Here is a 22,125-nt window from a genome sequence, read left to right as displayed (position 1 = left end):
GGCTGTCTCGTGCACTCAGCCACACACAAAATACGCTTGTTTATTTTATACACATATAATGTGGACATCTATCTGTCCAATGTTCCACCTTAAATCACTGGATTTTCTTATTAGAACAAGATGAGTCAAAAGCTCCACCCTTTGCTCTCCAAGCTCATGTATTCCATCGTTAAAGGCATGATTGAGCAATCAAAGTCTATTAAAACATGCTCCTATACAGAATTTAGACTTGATGTAATTAATGTCTGCTATGTGCACAACAGAAACCCGGTTCACATCAAACCGCTTAATCTCTTAAACCGCATGTTGCAGGACCGGTTTCACAACTCCAGGTACAGCCATTTCCTCCTGTGAGGTACATTACAATGTATAGTACCGGTTTGCTGCATGAGATCCTGTCTGATTTAACCCATTCAGTGTGTGTAAGGGAGAACAGTGAATGAGAAGAAAACACTTAAATTTAAAACCACACACTGACTAAAATGAACAAAAACATTGTGAAACAAATTCAAAGAACGCGTGCCTGATGATTCTGCTTAGCGTGTAGTCGCTGAAAGCTGTAGCGCCCATGGACATCGCTACTCGCCGTTTCCTTCCTGGAGAAGCTTTGACAGGCTTTTACTGCCGCCACCCTGATTTCCTGCTTGGTGTGTGTCTGCGCCTCGTCTTCACTAACGGACTCAGCTGCTGTAAAATATGGGGTATATCCCTCTGTCCTGTAAAACACCATCTTGTCAGATTTACAGCGTTTGGTGGAATGTGAGCAAACAGTAGAGAACTACTGGCTTCAGACTTCACACCAGTGGACCGTGGGGCAGGCGTTATGATTTAAGATGCCATCTTCCAAGGGCGCCATTGGCTGTTGCGTTAAATTCAACAGCGAATTCTTTCTTCTTTTTGCAAGTGCACACCTTTTATCTGCCTCATTGGTTATGAATAATAAAGGAATGGACCACGCCTGACCCAGCGCTGTGCATCAGGCAACTCCTTAAACACATGTTGTGTTGTAAATCCGTCTATTGTGTCAAAAACTTTTTTGGGGGGTTATAAATGTATCCAAATTCCACACATGGATTCACTGACATGAATATGGCCACTATTATCTGATGCAAAGGAGGTCAGGGAATGCACGGCTGGTAAAGAGAGGGGTGGTGGTATTGATATGGCTCCGGACCACATGACCAGCTGTACTCAAGCAATGCATTGTTCCAGGCCAAAGCCTTTTTATGAGAGTCATTAATGTTGAAAAGCAAACACACCACAAAGGCTCAGTATTCCCGCAAATATGTCACACAGAGTGCATACGGTTCTGCTAATCCCATAATGCAACACTGTATTTTTGTTCCGGAAATATACACAAGATCCTGAATGTAAACTGCATTATAGGATTTAATTATGTTCTGTAACTCGAATCATAATCCAAATAACCCTGCTTTAGAAGAATGTCCCGAGATATCCCCTTAAGTGCTAAAACAAAAAGGAATAGAGGAACGGCTCCTCTGGTTCCCTCCGATCCGCTGCCGTCCTCTGAACCACCATTAGGATGAAGCTGTTGTCTGTGCGAGAAGAAACCTCTGAGCTTTTATAGAGGGACTCAGGAGCTTTATAAACGCGGCTCCGAGCAGCAGAAAATAACGCGCCTTCTTCCTCAGACGCTGGTATCCGTGGCAGCACCGTGAAAGTCCTGCGACAAGCACAGACTTGGAGCCAGAACTAGGTCTTAGTGAAAGGCTGTTATTACTCAAGTCTTCAGCTTCTCAGCCTTACCGGCTGCCATTTAAAGATTAACAGATCACAACAGTCTGAGCAGAGGCGTCTAGAGATTTGTGTCCATGTGTGTGTGTGTGTGTGTGTGTTTGTGTAACGCTAAAGCTGTTATCAAGGGCTCTGATTGGACGATGTCATTTTGAGAAAGAATATTCCGAGGATTGATCCAGGACTGAATTGCCAACTTCATTTATGAGCTCTGTGTCTGAATTTCCTTTGTAAATTTCCTCTGCACGCCTGGGGGATGGTGAACTTTAAAAATATATGATTTGCAGAGCCGTAACAGCCAAGATTCTCCCCTGAGGTTTAATTTACAGTACCTTCTCCTCCTCACTCAAATGCAATTAGACCGGCAGCAAATAGCGCAGCAGAGAGGAGGCAGGGAGGCGCCGTATTTGTTCCTAGTGATGTCATTGCTTTTAGATTAGTCCAATTTTGTTTCAGATAACTAAATTAGTGTAAATTAGGGATTTTAGATATGAGTAAAGAGGTTAAATATGTCCTTGAGGCGTGCAGGATCACGTAAATAAATACATTTCAGGTCGATTGACGACATGTCCGGAGCTAATTTTTTTCCCCTCAACGTTCATTTGTAAGTTCTGTTTGATTAAATGAAAAACCACCAAACGATGTGACGAAGCTTTTTTTTTTCGTGGGCGGGGGGGGGTTAGAATGATTCTTTCACTGTGAGCTGACACAACACAGCATGATTCTTTAAAAAAAACATTGAAGCTAAAGTGTTGCAAAACCGATATCCATCTCATAAAAGGAGAAAATTTTAAAGAATATAACAACATATCAATTAATGTCGTTATTGTGCGACGAGCAAAAAAATTTCAGTGTGAAATTAAAGTGCACTGCCAGACAAGCTGGAAATAACTAAATCCCGCCAGGCGCCAAAGCGGACAGCAGCGTGACAGAAATGACACGGACACGTTGCTGGAAACTGACATTTATAATGAATCCATCTTTGTGTCCCCCCCCCCGCAGGGTGAACAATAGGCCTGTCCAACTGCAGATGCCCCAATGCTGCTGTATTGACCGCAGGATCAAACACATCATAATCTTAACTGATTGGCTGACCTCGTAAAAGTCTATAGGCCGAGGAGGAGAAGCCGCCATAACTGGCTCCGCCTCCTCCGCTGACATATTCAGCGTTTAAATGACATCGGAAAACATCAGAAATGACGTGTTCGGAGACCTGCTGGACAAAAAAAAGCATGTTTCAATGTTGGAACTTTGGTAAGCAGCCAGCAGAAGAGATTTAGGGACACTGAATTATTCTCTCAAACAGCTACAGTGAAGTTCATACAAGTAATTTTAGAAGCTGATGTAAAATAAAGAAATGACAGCAGATTGGCAATTTTATTGTAAAATTAAGCTTCTATGTTTTCACCTTTTCCTCTTTCACCCTCATGTGAAATCCATCTCGGGCGGCTTAATCTAAGGACCTCTGAGGACAGGGTTCCTTTACGGTGCACACTATTCTCAGGGGCTTTGTCAGGAATTTTTATACCCATCTTGCCTTGGATATAATTGGATATGTGGTACTGCTTGGGCGACATGGGAAATAGGTGAAAATCACTTGATGAAAACAAGACAAGGAAGCAGAATGAGCGCCATCCTACACTCAACATGCACGCCATTCCTGCGTGCGGCAGCTGCTACAGCTCGTGCATTCGGATAACAATCAGAAATAGTAGCCAGATTCCCAGAGTCCCTGAGAGCCTGGTGCATGTAGCTGTGAGCTATCTGTTGAAACGGCGCTGCTAATGACTGGGATCACGATGAAGGATGGGTGGGCAGGGCAACGCTGGAGGAAATGGGTGTAGTGGTGTGCAGTAATCACATGCAAATTTTTTGTGAGACGAATCAAATGAGGGAAATCACCTGAGCACCCGCTTTCGGGTGCTTCTTGCGCAAGACCGTCTGTGTCATTTCTTCTAAAAGAGGTCTATTGATACGCAGGCCCTACCCTCACAGTGAAGCTGAATAATGGGTGATGAAACGGGAAATGTTTACTTATTGTCAACGCCGATGCAGTGATCATGCGAATCAAGAGGCAAAAAGATGCAAAAACAGATAAAGCAGTGAAAACAGGTTCATAGGAGGGAACGAAAGTGGGTGACGGCCTGTAGGAGACACGTAGGTGGATTTATGCTTGATTACTCCTCTGCTGAATTCTTTAGGCACGTGTCAATGTGAGGTGGCTGAATTAACATATCAAGCCTACAGAGTCCCCCAGATGACAGATACCTGACCTAAGACTGAGATGTCACGGGCACATTGCATAATCAATAGTTAAATGAACTGCTGCTTGACCTCCAGGACACTATGGGGTGCATAAGCGGTCTAAATTCTTACCTGGACCATTTGCCTGCACTGCTTCACCAATCTCACAGGCCTTTACTGTCCTCACCCAATTAAAAAAATGCTTTACCCTTCGGATCAATGATATCCCGTGGCCAAGACTGAAAACGACTGTAGCAGAAATGACAGTTTGTGGTCTGTTTTCTAGACAAAGCGAGACCACAGAACACGTGCTAATATGCATGAAAAGAGCCCTGTACCTGAACCAATATGTCAAGCCATCAATATTATTCTTCATGTTCTTTGTGCTAATGCTTATCGAGCTGTCTGCAGTGGAAATTATTCCACTATGAGCTCAAACTGTTGTGAAAGAGGTTATGAGCTTTTAGTTGCATCTTTAGTATCTATAGCATGAAGAGCCTTAAAGCTGAGACATCCTGCTATGCTTTCACAATGGAGAGAGGATATCTTTTATCAACAACACCACCAGAGTTTTTGCCACGGGAGTCAAATGTGCCTTGAAGATTATAGATCACAACACTCAAAGGGCCTTTTATGATAAATGTCAGCAAAGTGCACACTGCTCTGCATGTTTCTGAGCTGTTGACGGCACATGTGAGATCTGGACCTTGAGAAAGTATTTCTATCTACGTTTGACCTATTTCTTAATTGATTTTTTCCAGGAATGAAAGCTTTCTACCTATTCAAAAGCATCTCAAGGCGACAGAACTCTCACTGCTTTTGTTCCAGTAAATGCCCTCACCGTGGCTGTTTTATAGAAAGATGTCACTCGAGGCTTTGTTGACAGTTGCGACCTTTCCACGAGAATCTATTTCCGCTCTGTATTGAATCACAAGGCTAAAGTGAAGAGTCCTTGCAGAATAAGCTGACATTTCTTTTAAAAGGCAAGACTGAACATAGAAAGATTCACACATCCCAGTGTGGGCCCCACACTTAAGGTTTTCTATATGATCATTTAATATGCGTGTTCATGAGGAACGAGCGCAGCCGGCATTAAGGTACGCGACAAAACTGGACATTATACAACAGCAGCAAAGATCTAGAAAGCGCTAGCCTGGGCCTTTATGCAATCTTTGTTTACATTCCAGCTCTAACCCCGGCTCCTCCGTATTGAACCACTGCCAATTTCTAGAATCCCCATGGCTGCACAATTTCTGACATCAGCTCCATGCTGCTGCACGTTAAGCGTTGGACACGACCTCGATGGCCTGCAGTGCTTCACAGCGAAAATGAGCATGTACTACACACACTACTTGGCAGTGGTTCAAAAGGCTACGACAACTGAACGACTCCTTCTCTCTTCCCTCCGTCACACCTCTTACCCCTCACGTTCCCCACGCAGCCAGAGTTTCCCAGGTCTTTCCATGCTGCTTCAGCCATTTTTGTTATTTACCCAGCCCAAGAAAATCTTGTTTTTTTCCCCTGCACAATGCAAACGTAGGAGGAAACCTCTGCAGATTAATTCTACATTTAAGAATACTAATTAAAAAGAGCCATTGGCCTGAGCAAATTGATTACAGACAAGAAAAATAAGCATAAATTAAATGATGACTGTACGCAAAAAAAAAAAGTGATTCTTTATCTGTAAATGATATTTGTTATTCATTAAAACAGAACCAGCTGATATGGGGTTCAATAAAGTGAGAAAGATTTCTCCTTTTCTGCTTGATATTTCCTGTGAATTTAAGGATGGGACAGATTCCAGTAAAAGTTTGTCTTGCCTTTGCCACAGCTGCTTAAACTTCTTATAAAACAACATGGCGTGCTTACACGCACAACCCTCAGATAGATCAAAAGGCCAAAATGAAACAGCAGAGGGAAATAAACCCCAGTGAGCACTTATCAGACAGCTGTATCAGCAAAAACCTGACGGACAATCCCAGTAAGTGTCGCTCCCAGTTGGCTCCTATTGGAGGAACGCTTCCTGTAGTCACTAACAGCCACCTCCCCCACCCTCAATAAGTGTGTGTGTGTGTGTGTGTGTGTGTGTGTGTGCGCGCAATTTAATGTTTAATGCCAACTCCCCTCCATTCACCCTGATCACGGTGAGTGCCATGAATTTTTAAAGACATCCCTACTTTACTGTCCATCTGGGCTCCATCTGCCCAGCCGCTGATGTTTAACGCAGACAGACACACGGGACCGGAGGTTTCAAAGGCTCTACATGGCCTCTGGACCAGGTCTGGCCAAGGACTCTCCTGTTTACAAAAGGGGATGGTGGAGCAGGACAGTTGTATAAGTGTGCCCCTGGACATTATTGAAATTATCCACAAATACTCTGTTCTTGGGTCAAAGACCTGTGGTGCTTTAGAAGAAAATCATTCCCTTACAACATGACTCTTACACTTCCAGAAGCAAGTTTTTCACCATGAAAATGAATCTTAAATTGGCGTAAACACCAAGTACACGGGGGGATGGGGCACACAGGCGGGCTCCCTTTAATTAATCAAATTAGCCACTGGGTAACCTTCTGTCTCAGTGTAAATTATGGTCCAAAAAATGCAGGGCTCCACTCAGGCAGCAGCGTTGATATTTAGATGAAGCCGATGGGGGAGGGTTGCATTTGGATGACTGAAATAACCAAACCGAACTGCCAGAGAACCGGCCGAGTAAATCAGCTTAAATTACACAATAATCCAATTAGGTTTGCATAATTTGATATCTGCACAACCGTGTTACATTTTGCCAAAGAGATATCATTTTAAACAGTTAGTAATTTTTAATAATTCACTTAAAACCACAGTGTAACCGTCCGTTCTAACAGGCCAGGCCTCCTGGCCGGATTTAGTCTGACCTTTCAGTGGAGACTGCGGAGAAGCGACGGTGGCCGTATGATCCACCAGGAATGCAGATTGGCTGATATATCTTAGCCTCACACAGCCTGGGGCAAAGCTCAATAGCCTCCACTAAAGCAGGGGTTAGTGTGCACATTTCCTCACCTGCACGACTCACAGAGCCAAGGCCGGACTAGATTTGTAGAATGTTTGGGTTTTTCATGTAACAGGCTTATTTGTGACCACAGTTTGTACATTTATCTGAAACTTTCTGTCATCTTTAACCTCTGTCAACAGCTTATGTCAGTGACCTCCTGCTAATTCCTCCTCCAGAACGCAGTAAGTCGGACTCAGCCACTGACAATTGTTGTTGTGAAGCAGCAGAGATATTAGAGCTGATACTGGCTGTGAATGACACAACCTAAACAGAGCCCCCGACTGCTGCAGACTGATAGAGGCGTGCCAGTTTTCTGCTGAGGATGTGGGGTTCCTAGTGGCCACATTATCACCCTCCCTCAGGCACATTCCAACAGCCTCCACCCACCTGCCCAGAATAAACCGTACAGTCTAAGCTCCTTCCTTCCAATCCCATGATCTCAACGCACACAATTCAATGCAATAAAATCCAAGCTATAAAAAGGGTCTTTTTAACGTAGAAAAGAGTCCAAACTACCAAACATGTAGCATAAATAGCATAAACTATAGCTCACCTTAAGGTCACCTTATTTTAGTTGTCATGTTTTCAGTATTAAGATACTACCTGCACCTCAAAGATCGGTGCTGTAGGAATGTGAGAATGCACCCGACGACACTGAATCCATTTTAAGATCCTGTCTGTTTAGTCGTCTGAACTGCTCGTAACCACATTCTTTAGGGAGAACACAAATGCAGCCTGGGAAACCTGTAAAAGTCCACAGACCGAGTTAATGTGACAGGCCGTCCTGAGCAGGCGTCAAAGACAAAGAACAGCACATGAAAAACACTTTCCCTCAATGAGGAGGTGCCATCAGGAGTCACAAGCACCTGATGCCAGTTCTCTTCAGGAGGACCACTTGGATCACTGGACACATTAAGACCAGGTGAAAACCGCCTCACTTAGAGTCGACATGTTAGGAACACACAGTACCGAGCAAGTCGGTCCCAATGCTTTGCATCAACAAGTAGGAACACGACTCAACTCCATACCATCTCCAGCACTACACAAAAGCCAACACTTGCCAAAGCAAACGCCTGTCAATTAGCAAGAGTCCAGGAAACATTTATCAGAGTTTTACTGAAATTACCAAGTCATAGAAAACCTGTCGCAACACAAAATCACACTCATGCTGCCTGTAAGAGTCACCAGAGGAGATGAAGTCTGTGGGTACAAACTTATAGGACTGTACTTCCTGGAATCTCTCAGCATTCTCAGGTTGGGCCACATAACAGCTTCATTGTGTGTTTTCTGGATACAATCAGCAGGTTAGTGCTGATTAGAACATATTCAGTGTTTTACTATCAATCGTTCTGGTGACAATAACCACTTAGTTGGTGGTGTGAAGTCATCGCCTCGGACACCTGTTAAAGCGTGGGTGGGTATTGACAGAAACTCTGCTGACACATGACCGAGGGGCACGAAGAGTGAGGATTTTCTGGCCTTAAAATCGTCACCGGACTAAAATTTCCCATTGTGTCTGTGGCAGCTGCTCAAATTCAGGTTGTGAGTTATGACGTTTTGCCCCGGGCCCACATGACTCACTACAAACTACTCACCTGATTGAGAAAAGACTGGGGTGTTTTGTAAAAGGAAACAAAACATGTAAATTTCGGTCTGATTACTGCCCCTCTTGTACGACAACGAGAAACCACAAATGGCAGTTTCTCGGGGGGAATAAAAAAAGAAAAAACGGCATTAGAAGAAAGAAAACGGCGCTCTGAAAATATAAGTTAGGGCTGAAATGAGCAAGTTTGATTCGGATCGGGTTAGAATTATCGGGGGAGAGACTGTCATCACCATGACAAACCTGTCATTTCTGCGTTGCAGACGCAGTACACTTATAGAAGATCATAATCACAGACCAAAGCCTCAATTATTACTAATCACCATCATCATCCAAGGTTAAAATTAGTCCGATCTGACTGACGATCCAAAATTGTGATATCACCATACTACAAACCCAGTAGTGATGATGTGAAGAGCCATTACTTGAACTGTGCCTTATAAACCTTATGCAACACCTTCTATATTCAGGCAGTAATTCACAAAGCTTTAAAAGAGACTCTATAGCAGGAGGAGCTTGATGCTGGACACAATGACATATGTTTTCATGGACTGGGTTGCAGTAATCACTAATCTTAACAGCTCAGATACTGGCTGTCTTGATTACGAAACCGCCATCGAGTGTCTGACATGTGATAAAAAAAAGAACAGCGTATTCCACCTGAAAACCACCAGCTGCCAAGTATCTATTCAAGTCATTCGCGCAGAGCTTCATGCAGGGAGGGGTAAGCTATTTAGAGAAGCAGAGTATAGGTTTGAGGGGAGTTTTATTTCAAAAGCTCTGTAATTACAAGAAATGCGCCTTAAATTACAGAATCTGTGGCCAGGGTTGGAAATGACAGGCAGAAAGGCTGGGCGAGGTGAATTTAGTGGTCAGAATTTCTGAAAAACTGTGTGCATCAACACAGGTTTCTATAGGAGTTCAGTATTCTCTATTCAAATAAAAGACAATCGGCTTTTCATGCCGCCAAACATGTTTTATGGGCTGGTATGCTTTAAAGGACAAGTGTGTTTGCATTTCAATAGCGGGTTCCATTATGTCATCAGGCTGCCTATTAAAATGGCCTTGGAAACCAGTTTAAACTCCTTTTTCCCCTAGTTTGTTTCCACAAAAACACAAAAGGTTTTAATTCAGCCCAGATGAAAACTGGTTCTTATGATATCAGCACGTGGGATGGTTTAGTTTTACGCATTTCAATTTTAAAATATTTTTAAAAAAAAGAAATTATGACATGACCCCTTGGCCTGACGGGTCACTTGATCTTACTCCCTGGGGCGTTCCTTTGCATCACAGGAGTTGTTTCACAGGGTGCAGCCTGTCTAACTTTCAAGTTCTTAGAACATTTGCGAAGCTGTACGAGTGGGAAGAGGTAATGCGGGTTCGCACTTATATTTAATATGGCCACAACCTTTAATACAACATTAAAAGGCTAAACCAACTTTTATCTTTATATCAACGGTCAGGAATGGAGAGTGGATTTCACAACCCCCCTGGACACAGACCCCCATCGTAACTGTTGACAGATATAAATCTTTTCAAGTAAACAGTGTGTCTTATTCTGCTGGGGCCTCCCACATAATATCCATCCCCCTAGCATGTTTACAGTAAACGCCAGCATGGTAAAGCTGTTAAAATGTACCCCCACCCCCCTCCCATTCCACTCCAATAATCTTCTCTTCCTCAGCACACAGTTCCATTCAGTCCAGGAAACTTTTCTTTTTTTTTTACTTCGTCGGTCCCCCTCTTTTACTGCCGAGCACATTATTGAGGAAACGTCTGCTGTGAACGCTGAGCTTGTCCAGCACAATAACTGATGAGACAATTATTGTTGGGCATTGTTGAGACCGGAGCCACTGACAGATGGCGAACTTAAGGACGTCAGTCAGGTGGATAAGACAAATTAAAAGCCTCAGTTTCGGATCCATTTGGTCGCTGGCTTGTGTTAGTCTTCCACCCCGACTCTGTGGTTGTAACCCAGATGATTTCAGAACAAAAATAGTTCCATTTGGTATCGTGAATGACATAGTCAGGCTTATATTAGCTTGCATGTCGTGCCTCCATATTCCCACAGAGGCAGAGATTATATTTTTGAAACATCTCCTGACGATTTTGTCACTTCTGCTTTTTTTTTTTTAAACTTCACATCATTACAGTATGTTGTTACGTCATCCCCAGTCTCTATTTTCAGTAAATTTGTTGCTCTGTGTGATCACATCAAACGGTGGGTAGCGTCTTCTAGCATGATCCCCTCAAGCGGTGTCGACATGAAGAAATCCGAAGACATCCTACCTGTCTGAACTGCTCCTCGTAGGTCCATTCTCCGTGGTCCTGCCCGCCCAGGTGGCCGTGTGGGGCGTGTGAAGGCAGGATGGATACGTGGTGCTCCTGGTCGATGCTGGGACGGGCCTTCAGCAGCTGGGAGTGGGGATGAAGCTGACGATGGGGCAGCAGGAGGATTCCCTTCCCTGGAGCCACTGCGTCGTGGCCTGTCGGCAGACCCTCGTCCGCCAGGTCGTCGTCAAAATCTTCCTCCATCTCACCCTCAAAGTCTTCCTCGTCCCATTTCTGTTTGCTGCAGTCAACAAAAACGCTATATAGTTTTAAAATTGCACTAATGAACCCGACAATGTTTGTGGAACACACAGAGAATCGTGCACTTACATCTGCTCTTCCTCATCTGACCCCATCATGTCCTTGTAATGCTCCTCCCCTTCGTCGTTGTCATCGTCGTCGCCCTCGTCCTCCCCGGCGCTGCTGCGATCCGACATAGGGCTGTTGGAAACCTTCTGCAACCCGGCGGCAGCGGCACGCATCGCCGCCAGAGCCGCCATCTGGGCTTGCTCCGCCTCCGGCGTGGGGCTCCCCATGAGTTCATCCCCTCCTCCTCTGCTCGCGTGGATCTGAGTGTGTTGAGCTGCTGCTTGTTGCTGTAGTTGCTGCTCCATCAGCAACTTTGCCCGCTGCTGCCTGTGCAGGTTCTCCATGACCGCCTGCAGCTTCATCTCTGGGGAAAGCGGCACAGTGTCCAGATCGGATGCCTTTCTTTCCCCGTCGCTCCTCTCACAGGGCACCAGAAGACGTCCTTCGTGAGGACTGTGATGGATCTTTCTGGCCGGCTGGAGTCTCTGCCAACTGTCTGCGGTTATGTCGCCTGGTGCCGGCTGGAGGTTTGGAGGTTACAGTATTGTGTAACTGTTGGTCCTTGAGGAAAAGTGGAGAGAGGAGGAGGAGGAGGAGGAGGAGGAGGAGGAGGGGGGTTGGTCAAAGCACTGAGACATGCAGTCAGTGGAGGCAGAGGGCTCTCTCGTTTCAATGGATTTTTCACCCGGCAGTTGAGGGCGAACCAAAGCCGGCAGCCGAGCTGAGTCAACAGTGGTCAATGAGGCACGAGTAGTGGGTGTCAAGGTAGGAGTAGAGTGTGCTGACACACTACAAAGACCTGAGGAAGAGGGGAAAAAGAAAACGTGTCAGGCGGCTGCTTCAGCTGGTCCTCAAATTTCAACTGATGGGGGAAAAAATGCTCTTGAAAAAGGTCAATAATACCAATAATGACAGGAGCGACTCTCATCTAGCTGCTGAAAGAGAAACTTTCTGGATTTCATTGTCACACAAAGCTGGTTGAATTTGACTGGGATTTTAATTAAATCAGTTACAAAAAGGAGAGGATTTCATCTTATGGCCAGAAGAGATTACGAAGCTTTTCGCCCACAGAGGATGGTTGAATATTTCAGATAATATTTACAGGCTCAGATATGCTCATATGCTTATCTGTTTAATAGAGAGTTACAGGCCTGATATCTATACTGCAAATAAAGGAGAAAGTTGCATCTTTTGTAAAGTTTAATTCTGCAGTCACTAAGTTTAAAGCCGTTGTGCAACACGGGCTGGATTATTCACACAAACAGACCGGGCAGTCTGAAAAGAAATGTTACAGAATGTTTCTGCCTCGACTATGAGGAAGTGAAACCAGGAAAAACCTACACTTTCTCCACCTGGCTGCCCAAAATCTAACGTGAAGTTCAGCTCCACCAGTAAAAATAAACAACATTTGTCAATATTTGGTTGAACAGCTTAGGTTTTCGCTGCGACTCCCATGTTAAATCCTTATAGCTGCCCCAGGGGGAGTTATGGGTATGCTGCGGCATACCTTTACACAATAAACGCGCTCAGGTATGAAAACCAGTCAGTTCTGCCTTCAAAAATGTTGTTTTTCTGACACTGAAAAGAGTGATCGGCAGATACGTGAGCTGCAGAACTGTCCGGCCCAGTTTCACGCAAGATCACACACAGCAAGCGGAGATGTTGGGATTCGATGAAGTTGTGGCAGCCAGGCGGCGATAAGAGCTAAGTCAACAACACCTGGGAAATCGATGTCCAGCGCAGGTGCTGGATGTGCCGTGCGAGTCGAGGCAGGAGGCGGCGTGATGCTCCGCCGTCATTTATTCAGCGAGCGATGAGTAAGCCACGATCAGTTAGCAACATATTCTTCAGTGGAAACGTCTTTCCCCATTCTATGACGGAGAAAAATGATGCTTTTCTCCGCAACACCTTCCACTGATACCTCAGTATCTCAGCAGCCATTTAAGTGGGAATAAAAGCTTTAACTGAAAGAAACTCCATGCAAATGTTCAGCTTTCTCCTCTATCCTTATCAACATTTTCAAGACAAAAGAAAAAGTCTCATCCGTCATCTGACCTCTTTTTTCCTGCACCGATATGGTTTGAATTCCTGTGAAAATCACACCAAACAAAAGGGGCTTTGCAGGGCGGACTTTAATTGCATTTTAGACCAAAATCACACCAAACTGTGGCTGCCACGCTTATTAGCATCCACAATCCCCCCTCTTTATCACAGTGGTCCATCCTCTGTGCAGATGGAACAACATATGTGCATATGTGTATTGCCTCTAAGCAGAAGAAAAAAATTTGGTTCTGCTTTTCATTTACTGGAAAATCCTTTACACAATATTTAATGCATTGCCAGACAAGTCGCATTGCTCACTTTAAAACCAGCAATTTTATACAAGACTCTTGTACTAATAAATACAAACGTGTGTACTTGCACGGGACCAAAATGGCTTATACAGCCAAAGTACATACAAGTAATGAGTCTAGTGTTCCCTCCAAAGTCCTTTAATTACCGGTAAATTCTATTAAAATTTATAGACACATGAATATTAAAACTGACTGCGGGCAAGAATTAACCCCCGAACTAGGATAGGAAGACGGCATCCTGTGACGCAATAGGTTTTGCGCTGTTTTTATTTTCAAACGATGCACAACTTCAGTAACTTCCTCTGACGCGTAACAACCGGCACAGCTTGTGTAAGGGTGGTCAGGAAGTGTCAATCAGGGTGTGAAGTCGCAGCCTGGCCGACCTCTCAGAATAAAGAAAAAAGACAAACGAGCTCAGCCATCTCAGACCAAACAGGAGCTGATATCCAGCCGCTCCTCCAGACACAAATTACCTCCGGAGAACAACAGCTCTGCAACGGCGGCAAAGCGCCGCGTTAATGAAAACATCACTTTGACAAAACACTGAACCGATAATGCTCCCTTAAGCACGGGTGAAGAATGGACCGCAGAAGGGTGCAGGAACAAGTGTTCCAGTCACCCAATACTGCGGCCGTATGTCAGACATATATACTGCAAAAGGAAACAAGAGCTGTGAAACTTGTGTTTCTTCAGAGGGTGATGGAAGTGACAACTGATGGAGCAGATGCGGCCAGACAGCCGACAGATACTCAATATTGATTTATTACATTCTTTAAGGGTGATAGAGGCACGGCTGAATGGCCGCAGTTGTCAGGTGGAGGACAGTACCGGTATAAGCAGGATTTAAACATCTTAACAGGATCTGCCTTGACTGAGATGGCTTCTCTCCCCCTGTAGACAATTCTCATCTGTTAGCGTATTAACAATTTCTTTCTGGATTGATAAGGTTGCTTATATTTGTATTACATGTTGAATGTGTCTGAGCGCACTCTAATATGTACAAGGCAGCCACTCTTAAAAAAAAAAAAAAAAAAGGGTTTGACACCTATGTCGTTGACACCTATGACATGGCTCCTCTCCGCGTGCCGTGTTGTCAAAGGCGGAAGCGATTACAACAACGCGCTGGGTTTTAGACGCTTCCTGCGCAGAGGGAAGCAGAAGTGGCCGCTTTGTTTCATGTCACTGTTCATCACAAATGCCCGATGGTGCAAACGACGTTGCATCACGGACACGCGCTCGGGCCGCTTCCCCAAATGGGGAGACGGGTTTCACGCTAACAAGAACCTGTCGCACGTGAAGAAAACGGTCGCACGGTGCCAAGGCAACATGTCCGAGGCAGCTGATCGTGCCCCACCGGCCGACTGTGCAGGCTAGAGCCTCATCAGTCACGGCTTTGACTCATCCTGTGTCATGGAAGTACTTGCGCAGAGGCACGGAAATCTGAAATAGTTGACCAGTGACAGTGTGCTGCTTTGTCATAGGAATGATATCTTGACTTTTGGTCGTCCTGATTTAATGCATTGCCCAGGCTTTCAGGGGCTGCATGTTTCATGGTCAACATTTTAGGCAGCTGCTCAACAGCATTGTGCAAGCGTGTGGTTGCGCAACTGAAGTACCTTTTTTTTTTGTTTTTCTTAATCGCTCGGTAACGGCCACCACATCCAGGCTGCAAGATTCTGGTTGATTTTCCAGATAATGCCAGTAAAGATTACAGTAGGGGGAAGACTTTTCAAACGCTAACGTAGCTAAAGCTGCTGTATCAATGCAGCCAGGCCGGCATCTTGTGATGCACCAAAGGACAAATTGAAACCGTGGGTGAGACAGCTGACGTATGTGATTTTTTTATTTTTTTTTTGCGCCAAAACCTGTGTTAACACGTGTTATTAGCGCAGCACAACATGAGGAAGTAGAGTAAAAAGCAACGTTGTGGTTGGCTGACTGTGTATTTCTCTTCCAACTGGAGTTACATGTAAGTTTTTATTGAGGGGATGAGCCCAGCCATCAGAATGAGCAGCTTTAATGGGGTCTATTGAATGTTGAATATATTAAATATATTGAATTAAACTCTGCAAACAGTTGCCAGTTCTTTGGATGACGCTCTAGATCTGACTTCTACTCTGAGGGGGGATTAAAAACAAGAGTATTTATCTTCAGGAAATGTATGTAAAAGGGCAAGAAATAATAACTACCAATTAAAAGGGGTATAAAAAAACCAATCCTCCAAAATGCAGCTGACCCTTTAACACCCTTAGGGCTCATTTAACACCATAATTGGCTAAAGGGAAGCCAGTCTGCTGGGTTAGGTGGCAGTGGACCCATGTGGGGGAGGAAGGAGCTAAACTTTAGGAGTTGGATGAAGGGAGGACGAAGCAGAAATGACGAGAGCTAATGGGTTAATCCTCTTTTCTTTTTTTTTTAAAACCCGCATTTAAGAGGTGGAAGATTGCAAGGTCTAAGTAAACACAGTAGTGATAAGAACGAGAGCTAAGGGTCTAATTCCAACATGATAAAGAGCCCCAAACCACCCCGTGTACAAGCACATGTGTACATATGCGACTTATTGGAGACTTCACCTTCAAAGGTACAGTGGATGTAGCGTAATTCATGTGACTGTCGTTCAGAAACATCGATAACCACACGCAGACTGGCTGGTGCCACATGTAGCTTACAAACATGATGGCGTAGTAAAATGTGCTGGAGTTCTCATAAAGCAACAGACATAAACACCTAGTTCCTCCCCAGTAAGCACTTTTGTTTAATGTGCCAGCATCAGCACTGATGCGTATTTTACGCCTTCAACGGCTGAAATTACAGGCTTTGTTTCCTTTGATGCTTTGAAATGAGAAATCACTTTTATGGTTTCCGAGAGAGGCCTTTTGAGAAGAACCGACTGAAGTCTGTGGTAAATCTAAATGGCAATGATTTACAATCTGATTAACTCTGTCAAGAGTGTCCTATCTGGGTTTAATATGGACGCAGCAGAAGCACCAAAAACTTTTAAAAGTGTGTTTTACCGACTATTGAGGAATTTCTAATAATTTGTTGTCGGCAGGGGGAAAAAACAAGTGTAAACAAGTCCAAAGCTATGCCTACAAAGCCTCCTGACATTCCATTTTATTAAACCCTGAAGGGTAACGACAACCTGGAAAGTCTGATGCACCCCGGTGGGTTCCTGTTGAAAACACGTTTCTTGTCAAATAGGCTTGAATTAAGTCCCACAACATGTAAACAGCCCACACTGTTAGATCAGCAACAGAAAAACAGCTGAGCGTGGACTAACTGGGAGTTTGTTTGCTTGAGGAGCAGAATTTATTACTTCGATCAACAGCTCCAAACCCTGGCCTCTGGCTACATTTAAGCTGCAAGAGTCTGACTTTTGCAAGAAAAAGCCAAGGACGCTTTAAACATCTTAGATCACGTCAGGAGCGACAGCAACGGTTTGTGATTTCCTGGGGTAAAAAGTCGGTGCCGGTCTCGATTGGGCGGCCCTCTCCCGCATTCCGTGCAGCCTTGCACTGCGATGACATCGACACCATTGAGCCCCACTGTTCCAACAAGATCATTTATGAAGTGTCACAGTGGCCCGTTACACACCCTCCACTGAGCTCTCTAACTGGCCGCTGCAGCACCGAAGCAGACGTCACTAGTCCCCGTTAGGCTAGGCTACACATCAAGTCGCCAAGAAGCAAAAAGCCCCGACCCATAAATTCTGATTCTCATCTGTGGAATCTGAGACATCGGCGATGAAACAGCAGCCAGTGAGGAGCGTGAGCACATCGCCGGCAGAGATGCTCCGAGGCTCGCTCTAAAACTAGACACGCGCTGGATCCAGGCCCTGACAGCTCGCCGCTAAAACGCACGTGTATATTACGCCGGAAAATGCACACATTGTTCCTGTTCCAGAGGGAAGGGTTGGGATTAGGCATGGGGACTAAACAGACAAAAACCACACAAGAACATGGAAGGGCAGCAAAAAAATATCAGCCGCTTTAAGAGCCAATAGGAAAATAGCTCTGGCTCACTGGCAGACGCTGACCTGCCCCGCGGCCTGATGTGGCGGCTGTAGTCGTAAATAAGTACGTATAAATCTCATGTGATGACCAGAAACACGGGCAAGTCTTATGGTAAACACGGAGCACTAAAGAAAAGCAGCGACGGTCAGTTTTTGGTGCGTCTCTGCTGGAATTCCAGCTTCTTTTCCCTGCTCTCTTCCCATCCTCCCCCCCCTTGTAATTTAACAGCAATTGAAACCGACGAACAAAGCCTGAATTCTGCGACTCAATACTCGGCTTCCTCTGTCCTGATTACGTGGGCCTGTAAATGTGAACCAGAGCTTTAACCTGGCACCACTCGGTCCAGAACCCACCAGAAATCTGCAGTGATTGCTCGCAGTCAGCTGCGAAACAGCAACTCCCCCGGCCAAATTCCTCACGCGTGTCACCAACGCCGCCATAAAATCTTTCCGTGATCCAGGAGGCCAGCTGCGTGTTGCTGCTTGAATCCACTATTGTGAATCCAGACGGAGGGCACGACGGCAGCTCCTTCCGTGTGACAGAGGTGGGGTCGGACTGGGGGAGGGTGGCTGCTCGGCTAATGAGCGGCATGAACGGCCCAAACTGGATTAACATGTTGGTTCATTGGGTGACGTCGCGATATTGATATCTTCAACAATAAAGCCTTTTGTTTGCGGAGGCCAAGAAAGTGGAAGAGCTAGAGTAGACATCTGCGACAAAAAGGGTCACGCGTGCGCGATCTCACGTACGTGGCGCATCACGGATCGGCCCCGGCCTCAGAGCCGCGTGTTATCTGCTCCCTGGTATTCGATCGGCTCAGCGTTACCCGATACAAATAAGAAAGACAAACGCTGCGGGTTTGAGGGACGTGTCAGCGTGTGCGCGCCGGTATCCAGGCAGACGAGTACCAGGATAGATCGCGCTGACCCGAGCTGGCCGCCTCCTACACCCACGCGGCCCCGGTCTGCAGGCCGCGGGGTATCCCGAAAGCAGACGTTTCCTCACTCTGCTGTGTGTGTGTGTGTGTGTGTGTGCGTCACCTTCGCCCGTGCTGGGATTCCCTTATGGCTTCGGCCCAGGCGGTGAAGTAATAGGAGAATTTTTTTCCCTGCAGTTTTTGGCAGGATAACCACGCTAAAGGCCCCACATGTTGAGCAGACTCTTCGGAAATGTAGCTTTTGGCAGGGGAACAGCTGAAACTCGGCCAGTCTGGCGGGCTTCTGGCTTCTTTCATGACAGGAAAGCTTGTGATGACTGTTGTACAATTCATACCAATATTTACATACCAAAATCAACTGACACAAACCCGGACTTAAGCCCAAAACCCACACCCTTAAGCATCCAGGAGTCATTTGAATGCAGAGACAACATAAAAACAGTCTTCGCAGCATTGTCAGAGATTAAAGTTTGATAGGCAATCAAACAGACCTGTTTATCTTGTCTGTGCATGTTTGTCACGATTCGCAGCCCACTGAAAGGTTGCGAGCAACATGCCAGCAACTGCTTCACACTCAGTCGCGATGCTTGAGGGCAATTCTATTTAAATATTGCATTTAGTGCTTTTAAACCTTCTCCAAATACCCTTGAGGTGAGATCAGGGATTTGCCAGCAAGCCGTGTGGATATCAGTGTCTAAATAAATGTGTTGCATTTTAATGCAAAACGAATTTAAACGACAGATCAATGGCGGAAGGAAGGAAGATGCAGCAGTTACGTTTGTGGGACCACATCAAAGTGTTGAGAAGGCAAAAATGACGGGTGAGAAACTTCGTGGAGCCTCAGTCGGTCGGTCGGTCGACTGGACTGCACCTACTCAGCCCCGTGTCTTACATCCACACAATGTACATAACAACCTCCAAAACGGCATTAATTTGGCCCCAACCTTAAGAGGTTGCATCTGTAGCGACAACTCGTTCCACATTTCCTCTGAAACCACACACGTGCGCCGCGAGGGTTCGAAGACGATCCACCAAAAACGCTGAATCCAAAGCAATCACAGCAACCGTGCTCTAAAGCGAGGCTACCGGGGTCAGCAGGCACAATGTGGAACCAGGAAGTGGCTCCTGCAGATCTGAACTTGTCTGACTGCCAAACATTTCTAATCCACCCCCCCCCCAACCCCAACCTACCCACCAGCTCGGAGCGCCGACCTGTTGCTGATCGCTAGTGCCAGCCTCAGGTTACCATATGTCAGCCTGGACCAAACAGATTAGTGCACCAAATTGTGAGTGAGTCTTTAAAGTGACTGGAATAATGGAGGGTGAAATCTCTCAATTATGCACGGGCTGGAAGCCACTAGTCCAGCCAAACCAGCTCCCTGCCGCCTCACAAAGACTCACAAGTCAGCAACCTGGCCACGCAACATTCATTTTTTTAAGTCAAAGTTCAGGTGGAATCACAAACACAGGAATCGGAGTGAAACCCGACTACCGTTCGACCAGCGGCTGCTGGCATTTCGCCGTAAACTTCTAGATTCAGCATTCCAAAGGAAGAGGCTCCGCTCATTATGTCCTGCTGCTGTCCCGATTGCCGTGGTGGGTAACGCTGGTTACTAATTTGTCCCATCGCGGCGACTCTAAATGCGTCAGAGGACATGTTAAAATTAGTCTTTGTCATGTCGAGTACCCTCAGATGCACAGGAGCGTCGACGTGATGGATTCATGGACCACGCTGATAGTTTTTAAAATAAGATGTTTGTCGTTTTTTGGCTATTGGGAATGCCTCTGAGGAAAGGTCGCATTACCATAGCAATGAAGACACCATTTATATGGTTAAGGTCATCATTACGCCTACACGGCCTTTAAACTGAACCTGCTTCCTGCCCCTGGTCTCCCCACCCCCAACGTTGGGAGAAAGTGTAACAGCAACCACAAAACCCGTCACTTTTGTTTGCGGCTGTGAGGTTTATCAGCCAGACACAACTAGTTAGTAGCATTGCAGGGGAACACGCTGCCCGACGTTCCAGCCTCCCGATTGTGGGCGCTTCGTTGAGTCTGTATCACTCCGGAGGTGATTTTAGGTTGATCCGAGCCCACTGTTGACAGATTCTTTACCTGCCTACTCCACCTTGGTCTTGCATTTGCACAGAAGCACCAATTTATGGGAATTCACCTGCGAGGAATCCTCCAATCACGCCTCGGAACGGGACAGAAAAGCATCTCTTGGATGCATGCTAACCAATGTTACAACCACCCCCCATGTTCTGTGTGTTACAGCCGAGGAAAACCCAACAGAACCAGCAGCTGTAATCCTGCCTTGGTGCGCTTTGGAGCTCCGAAATGACCCCGGCATCTCTGCAGGTCAGCCCGCCTCCGACGGGCCTGTTTTATACCCAACCTGCGGGGCTTTATTTCACATTAACAGGCAGAAAACAAAAGTGAGCTCAAGCTGCTCGGGACCCGATGACGCCACCAGAACAATCCAGTAAAATATCAGGTTATACAGCAGTTTACCCCCCCCCGGAATGATTACCAGCGAACAGGGGGCAGCTGGTTTATCCGATACTGACCTGTAGCAAAAGCCTCGTGTAAATAATCAGCTTGTAATGTTAAGCCAAATTAGCCGCGTTGGCCAAGTTATGGTTTTAGAACCAAGCGTGTGGCAGCACTGGTGGGAACAGAGCCGCGGCTAGCTAGCGGGGAGCCCGCCCGGGCAGCGGTGTCTCGCGGGTGGAGGATCGCGTTGACACGGTTCGAAAAGCGACAACAAAACTGGGTGGAAGGGCGAAGGAAACTTGTGTTGGAGACCAAACACGGGCTTTTCCGCGAGGGAAACACCAGCCGGGTGATTTATTTCGATGGTTGACACATGGCAGGTGAGTCGAAACCGCTACTTTAGCAATAAAACCATCGATCGGCCGGTTCGATAACGTCACATCGATTAAAAAAGAGAGAGATGCGTCCCGTAATTGACAAGCAGCGGGGGGGGGGAAAGAGGCCGAACGGAGACAGAAATCCAAAATAAAACGCACGACGGAACATCGATTTGTACAACAGGAGGAGAACAAAGCGAATAAAGAAGCAAATAAACTCACCACGTCGGCTTCCGTTCCGTTTTTACACTCTTTGGAACCGGAAGAAACATTCCTGTTCCCCCCCCCGTCTGTGAGCGAGTCTCCCCCTCTGGAAAGCGCAGCGGGCCGAGGGAGGCACAGAGGAGCCGGTTCATGCGGTGATCAGCGCGGAGGAGAGTGGCTTCATGTGACTACATCATATTTGCGGCGTGTAATTGCGTTTTTCCGAAATTGCGTTAGGCTGAGCGCGCGGGCGTCCGCGGAGATAGAGAGAATGAGAGAGAGAGAATGAGAGTGAATGGGAGACAGAGAGAGAGAGAACGAGAGAGAGAGAGGCGTGGAGAGACTCTCCGGCCCGCACAGTCACATCATTGGTTGACAAACAGTAATCAGATGCAAATTCCTAACCTCTGAATCAGCAGGGGCCAGCCCTCCAGGCCCCCCAACCCCTCCTCCCAGCACACACGCGCACACA

The 22,125-nt window shown here is 46.1% G+C and overlaps 1 protein-coding gene across 2 annotated transcripts in view; it reads right to left on the bottom strand.

The window, feature by feature from the left end:
* arid3a (AT rich interactive domain 3A (BRIGHT-like)) overlaps positions 1-21,923 on the bottom strand; it is a 34,397-nt gene extending 12,474 nt beyond the window's left edge. Inside the window, exons 1-3 of one of the 2 annotated variants that reach the window (XM_057037084.1) lie at positions 21,672-21,923; positions 11,294-12,071; positions 10,922-11,204 (exon numbers count right to left, since the gene is read on the bottom strand). In XM_057037084.1, coding sequence (XP_056893064.1) covers positions 10,922-11,204; positions 11,294-11,634 — 624 coding nt within the window. In that variant the 5' untranslated portion in view covers positions 11,635-12,071; positions 21,672-21,923. The remainder of the gene's footprint in view (positions 1-10,921; positions 11,205-11,293; positions 12,072-21,671) is intronic. The other variant, XM_057037086.1, reaches the window with a different exon arrangement.
* Positions 21,924-22,125: the final 202 nt, after the last annotated feature.

The sequence above is a fragment of the Takifugu flavidus genome, chromosome 7 (genome assembly GCF_003711565.1).
Source record: "Takifugu flavidus isolate HTHZ2018 chromosome 7, ASM371156v2, whole genome shotgun sequence".
NCBI lineage: Eukaryota > Metazoa > Chordata > Actinopteri > Tetraodontiformes > Tetraodontidae > Takifugu > Takifugu flavidus.
Note: the sequence above shows the minus strand (reverse complement) of the source record. Positions and strands in the feature narration are given on the sequence as shown.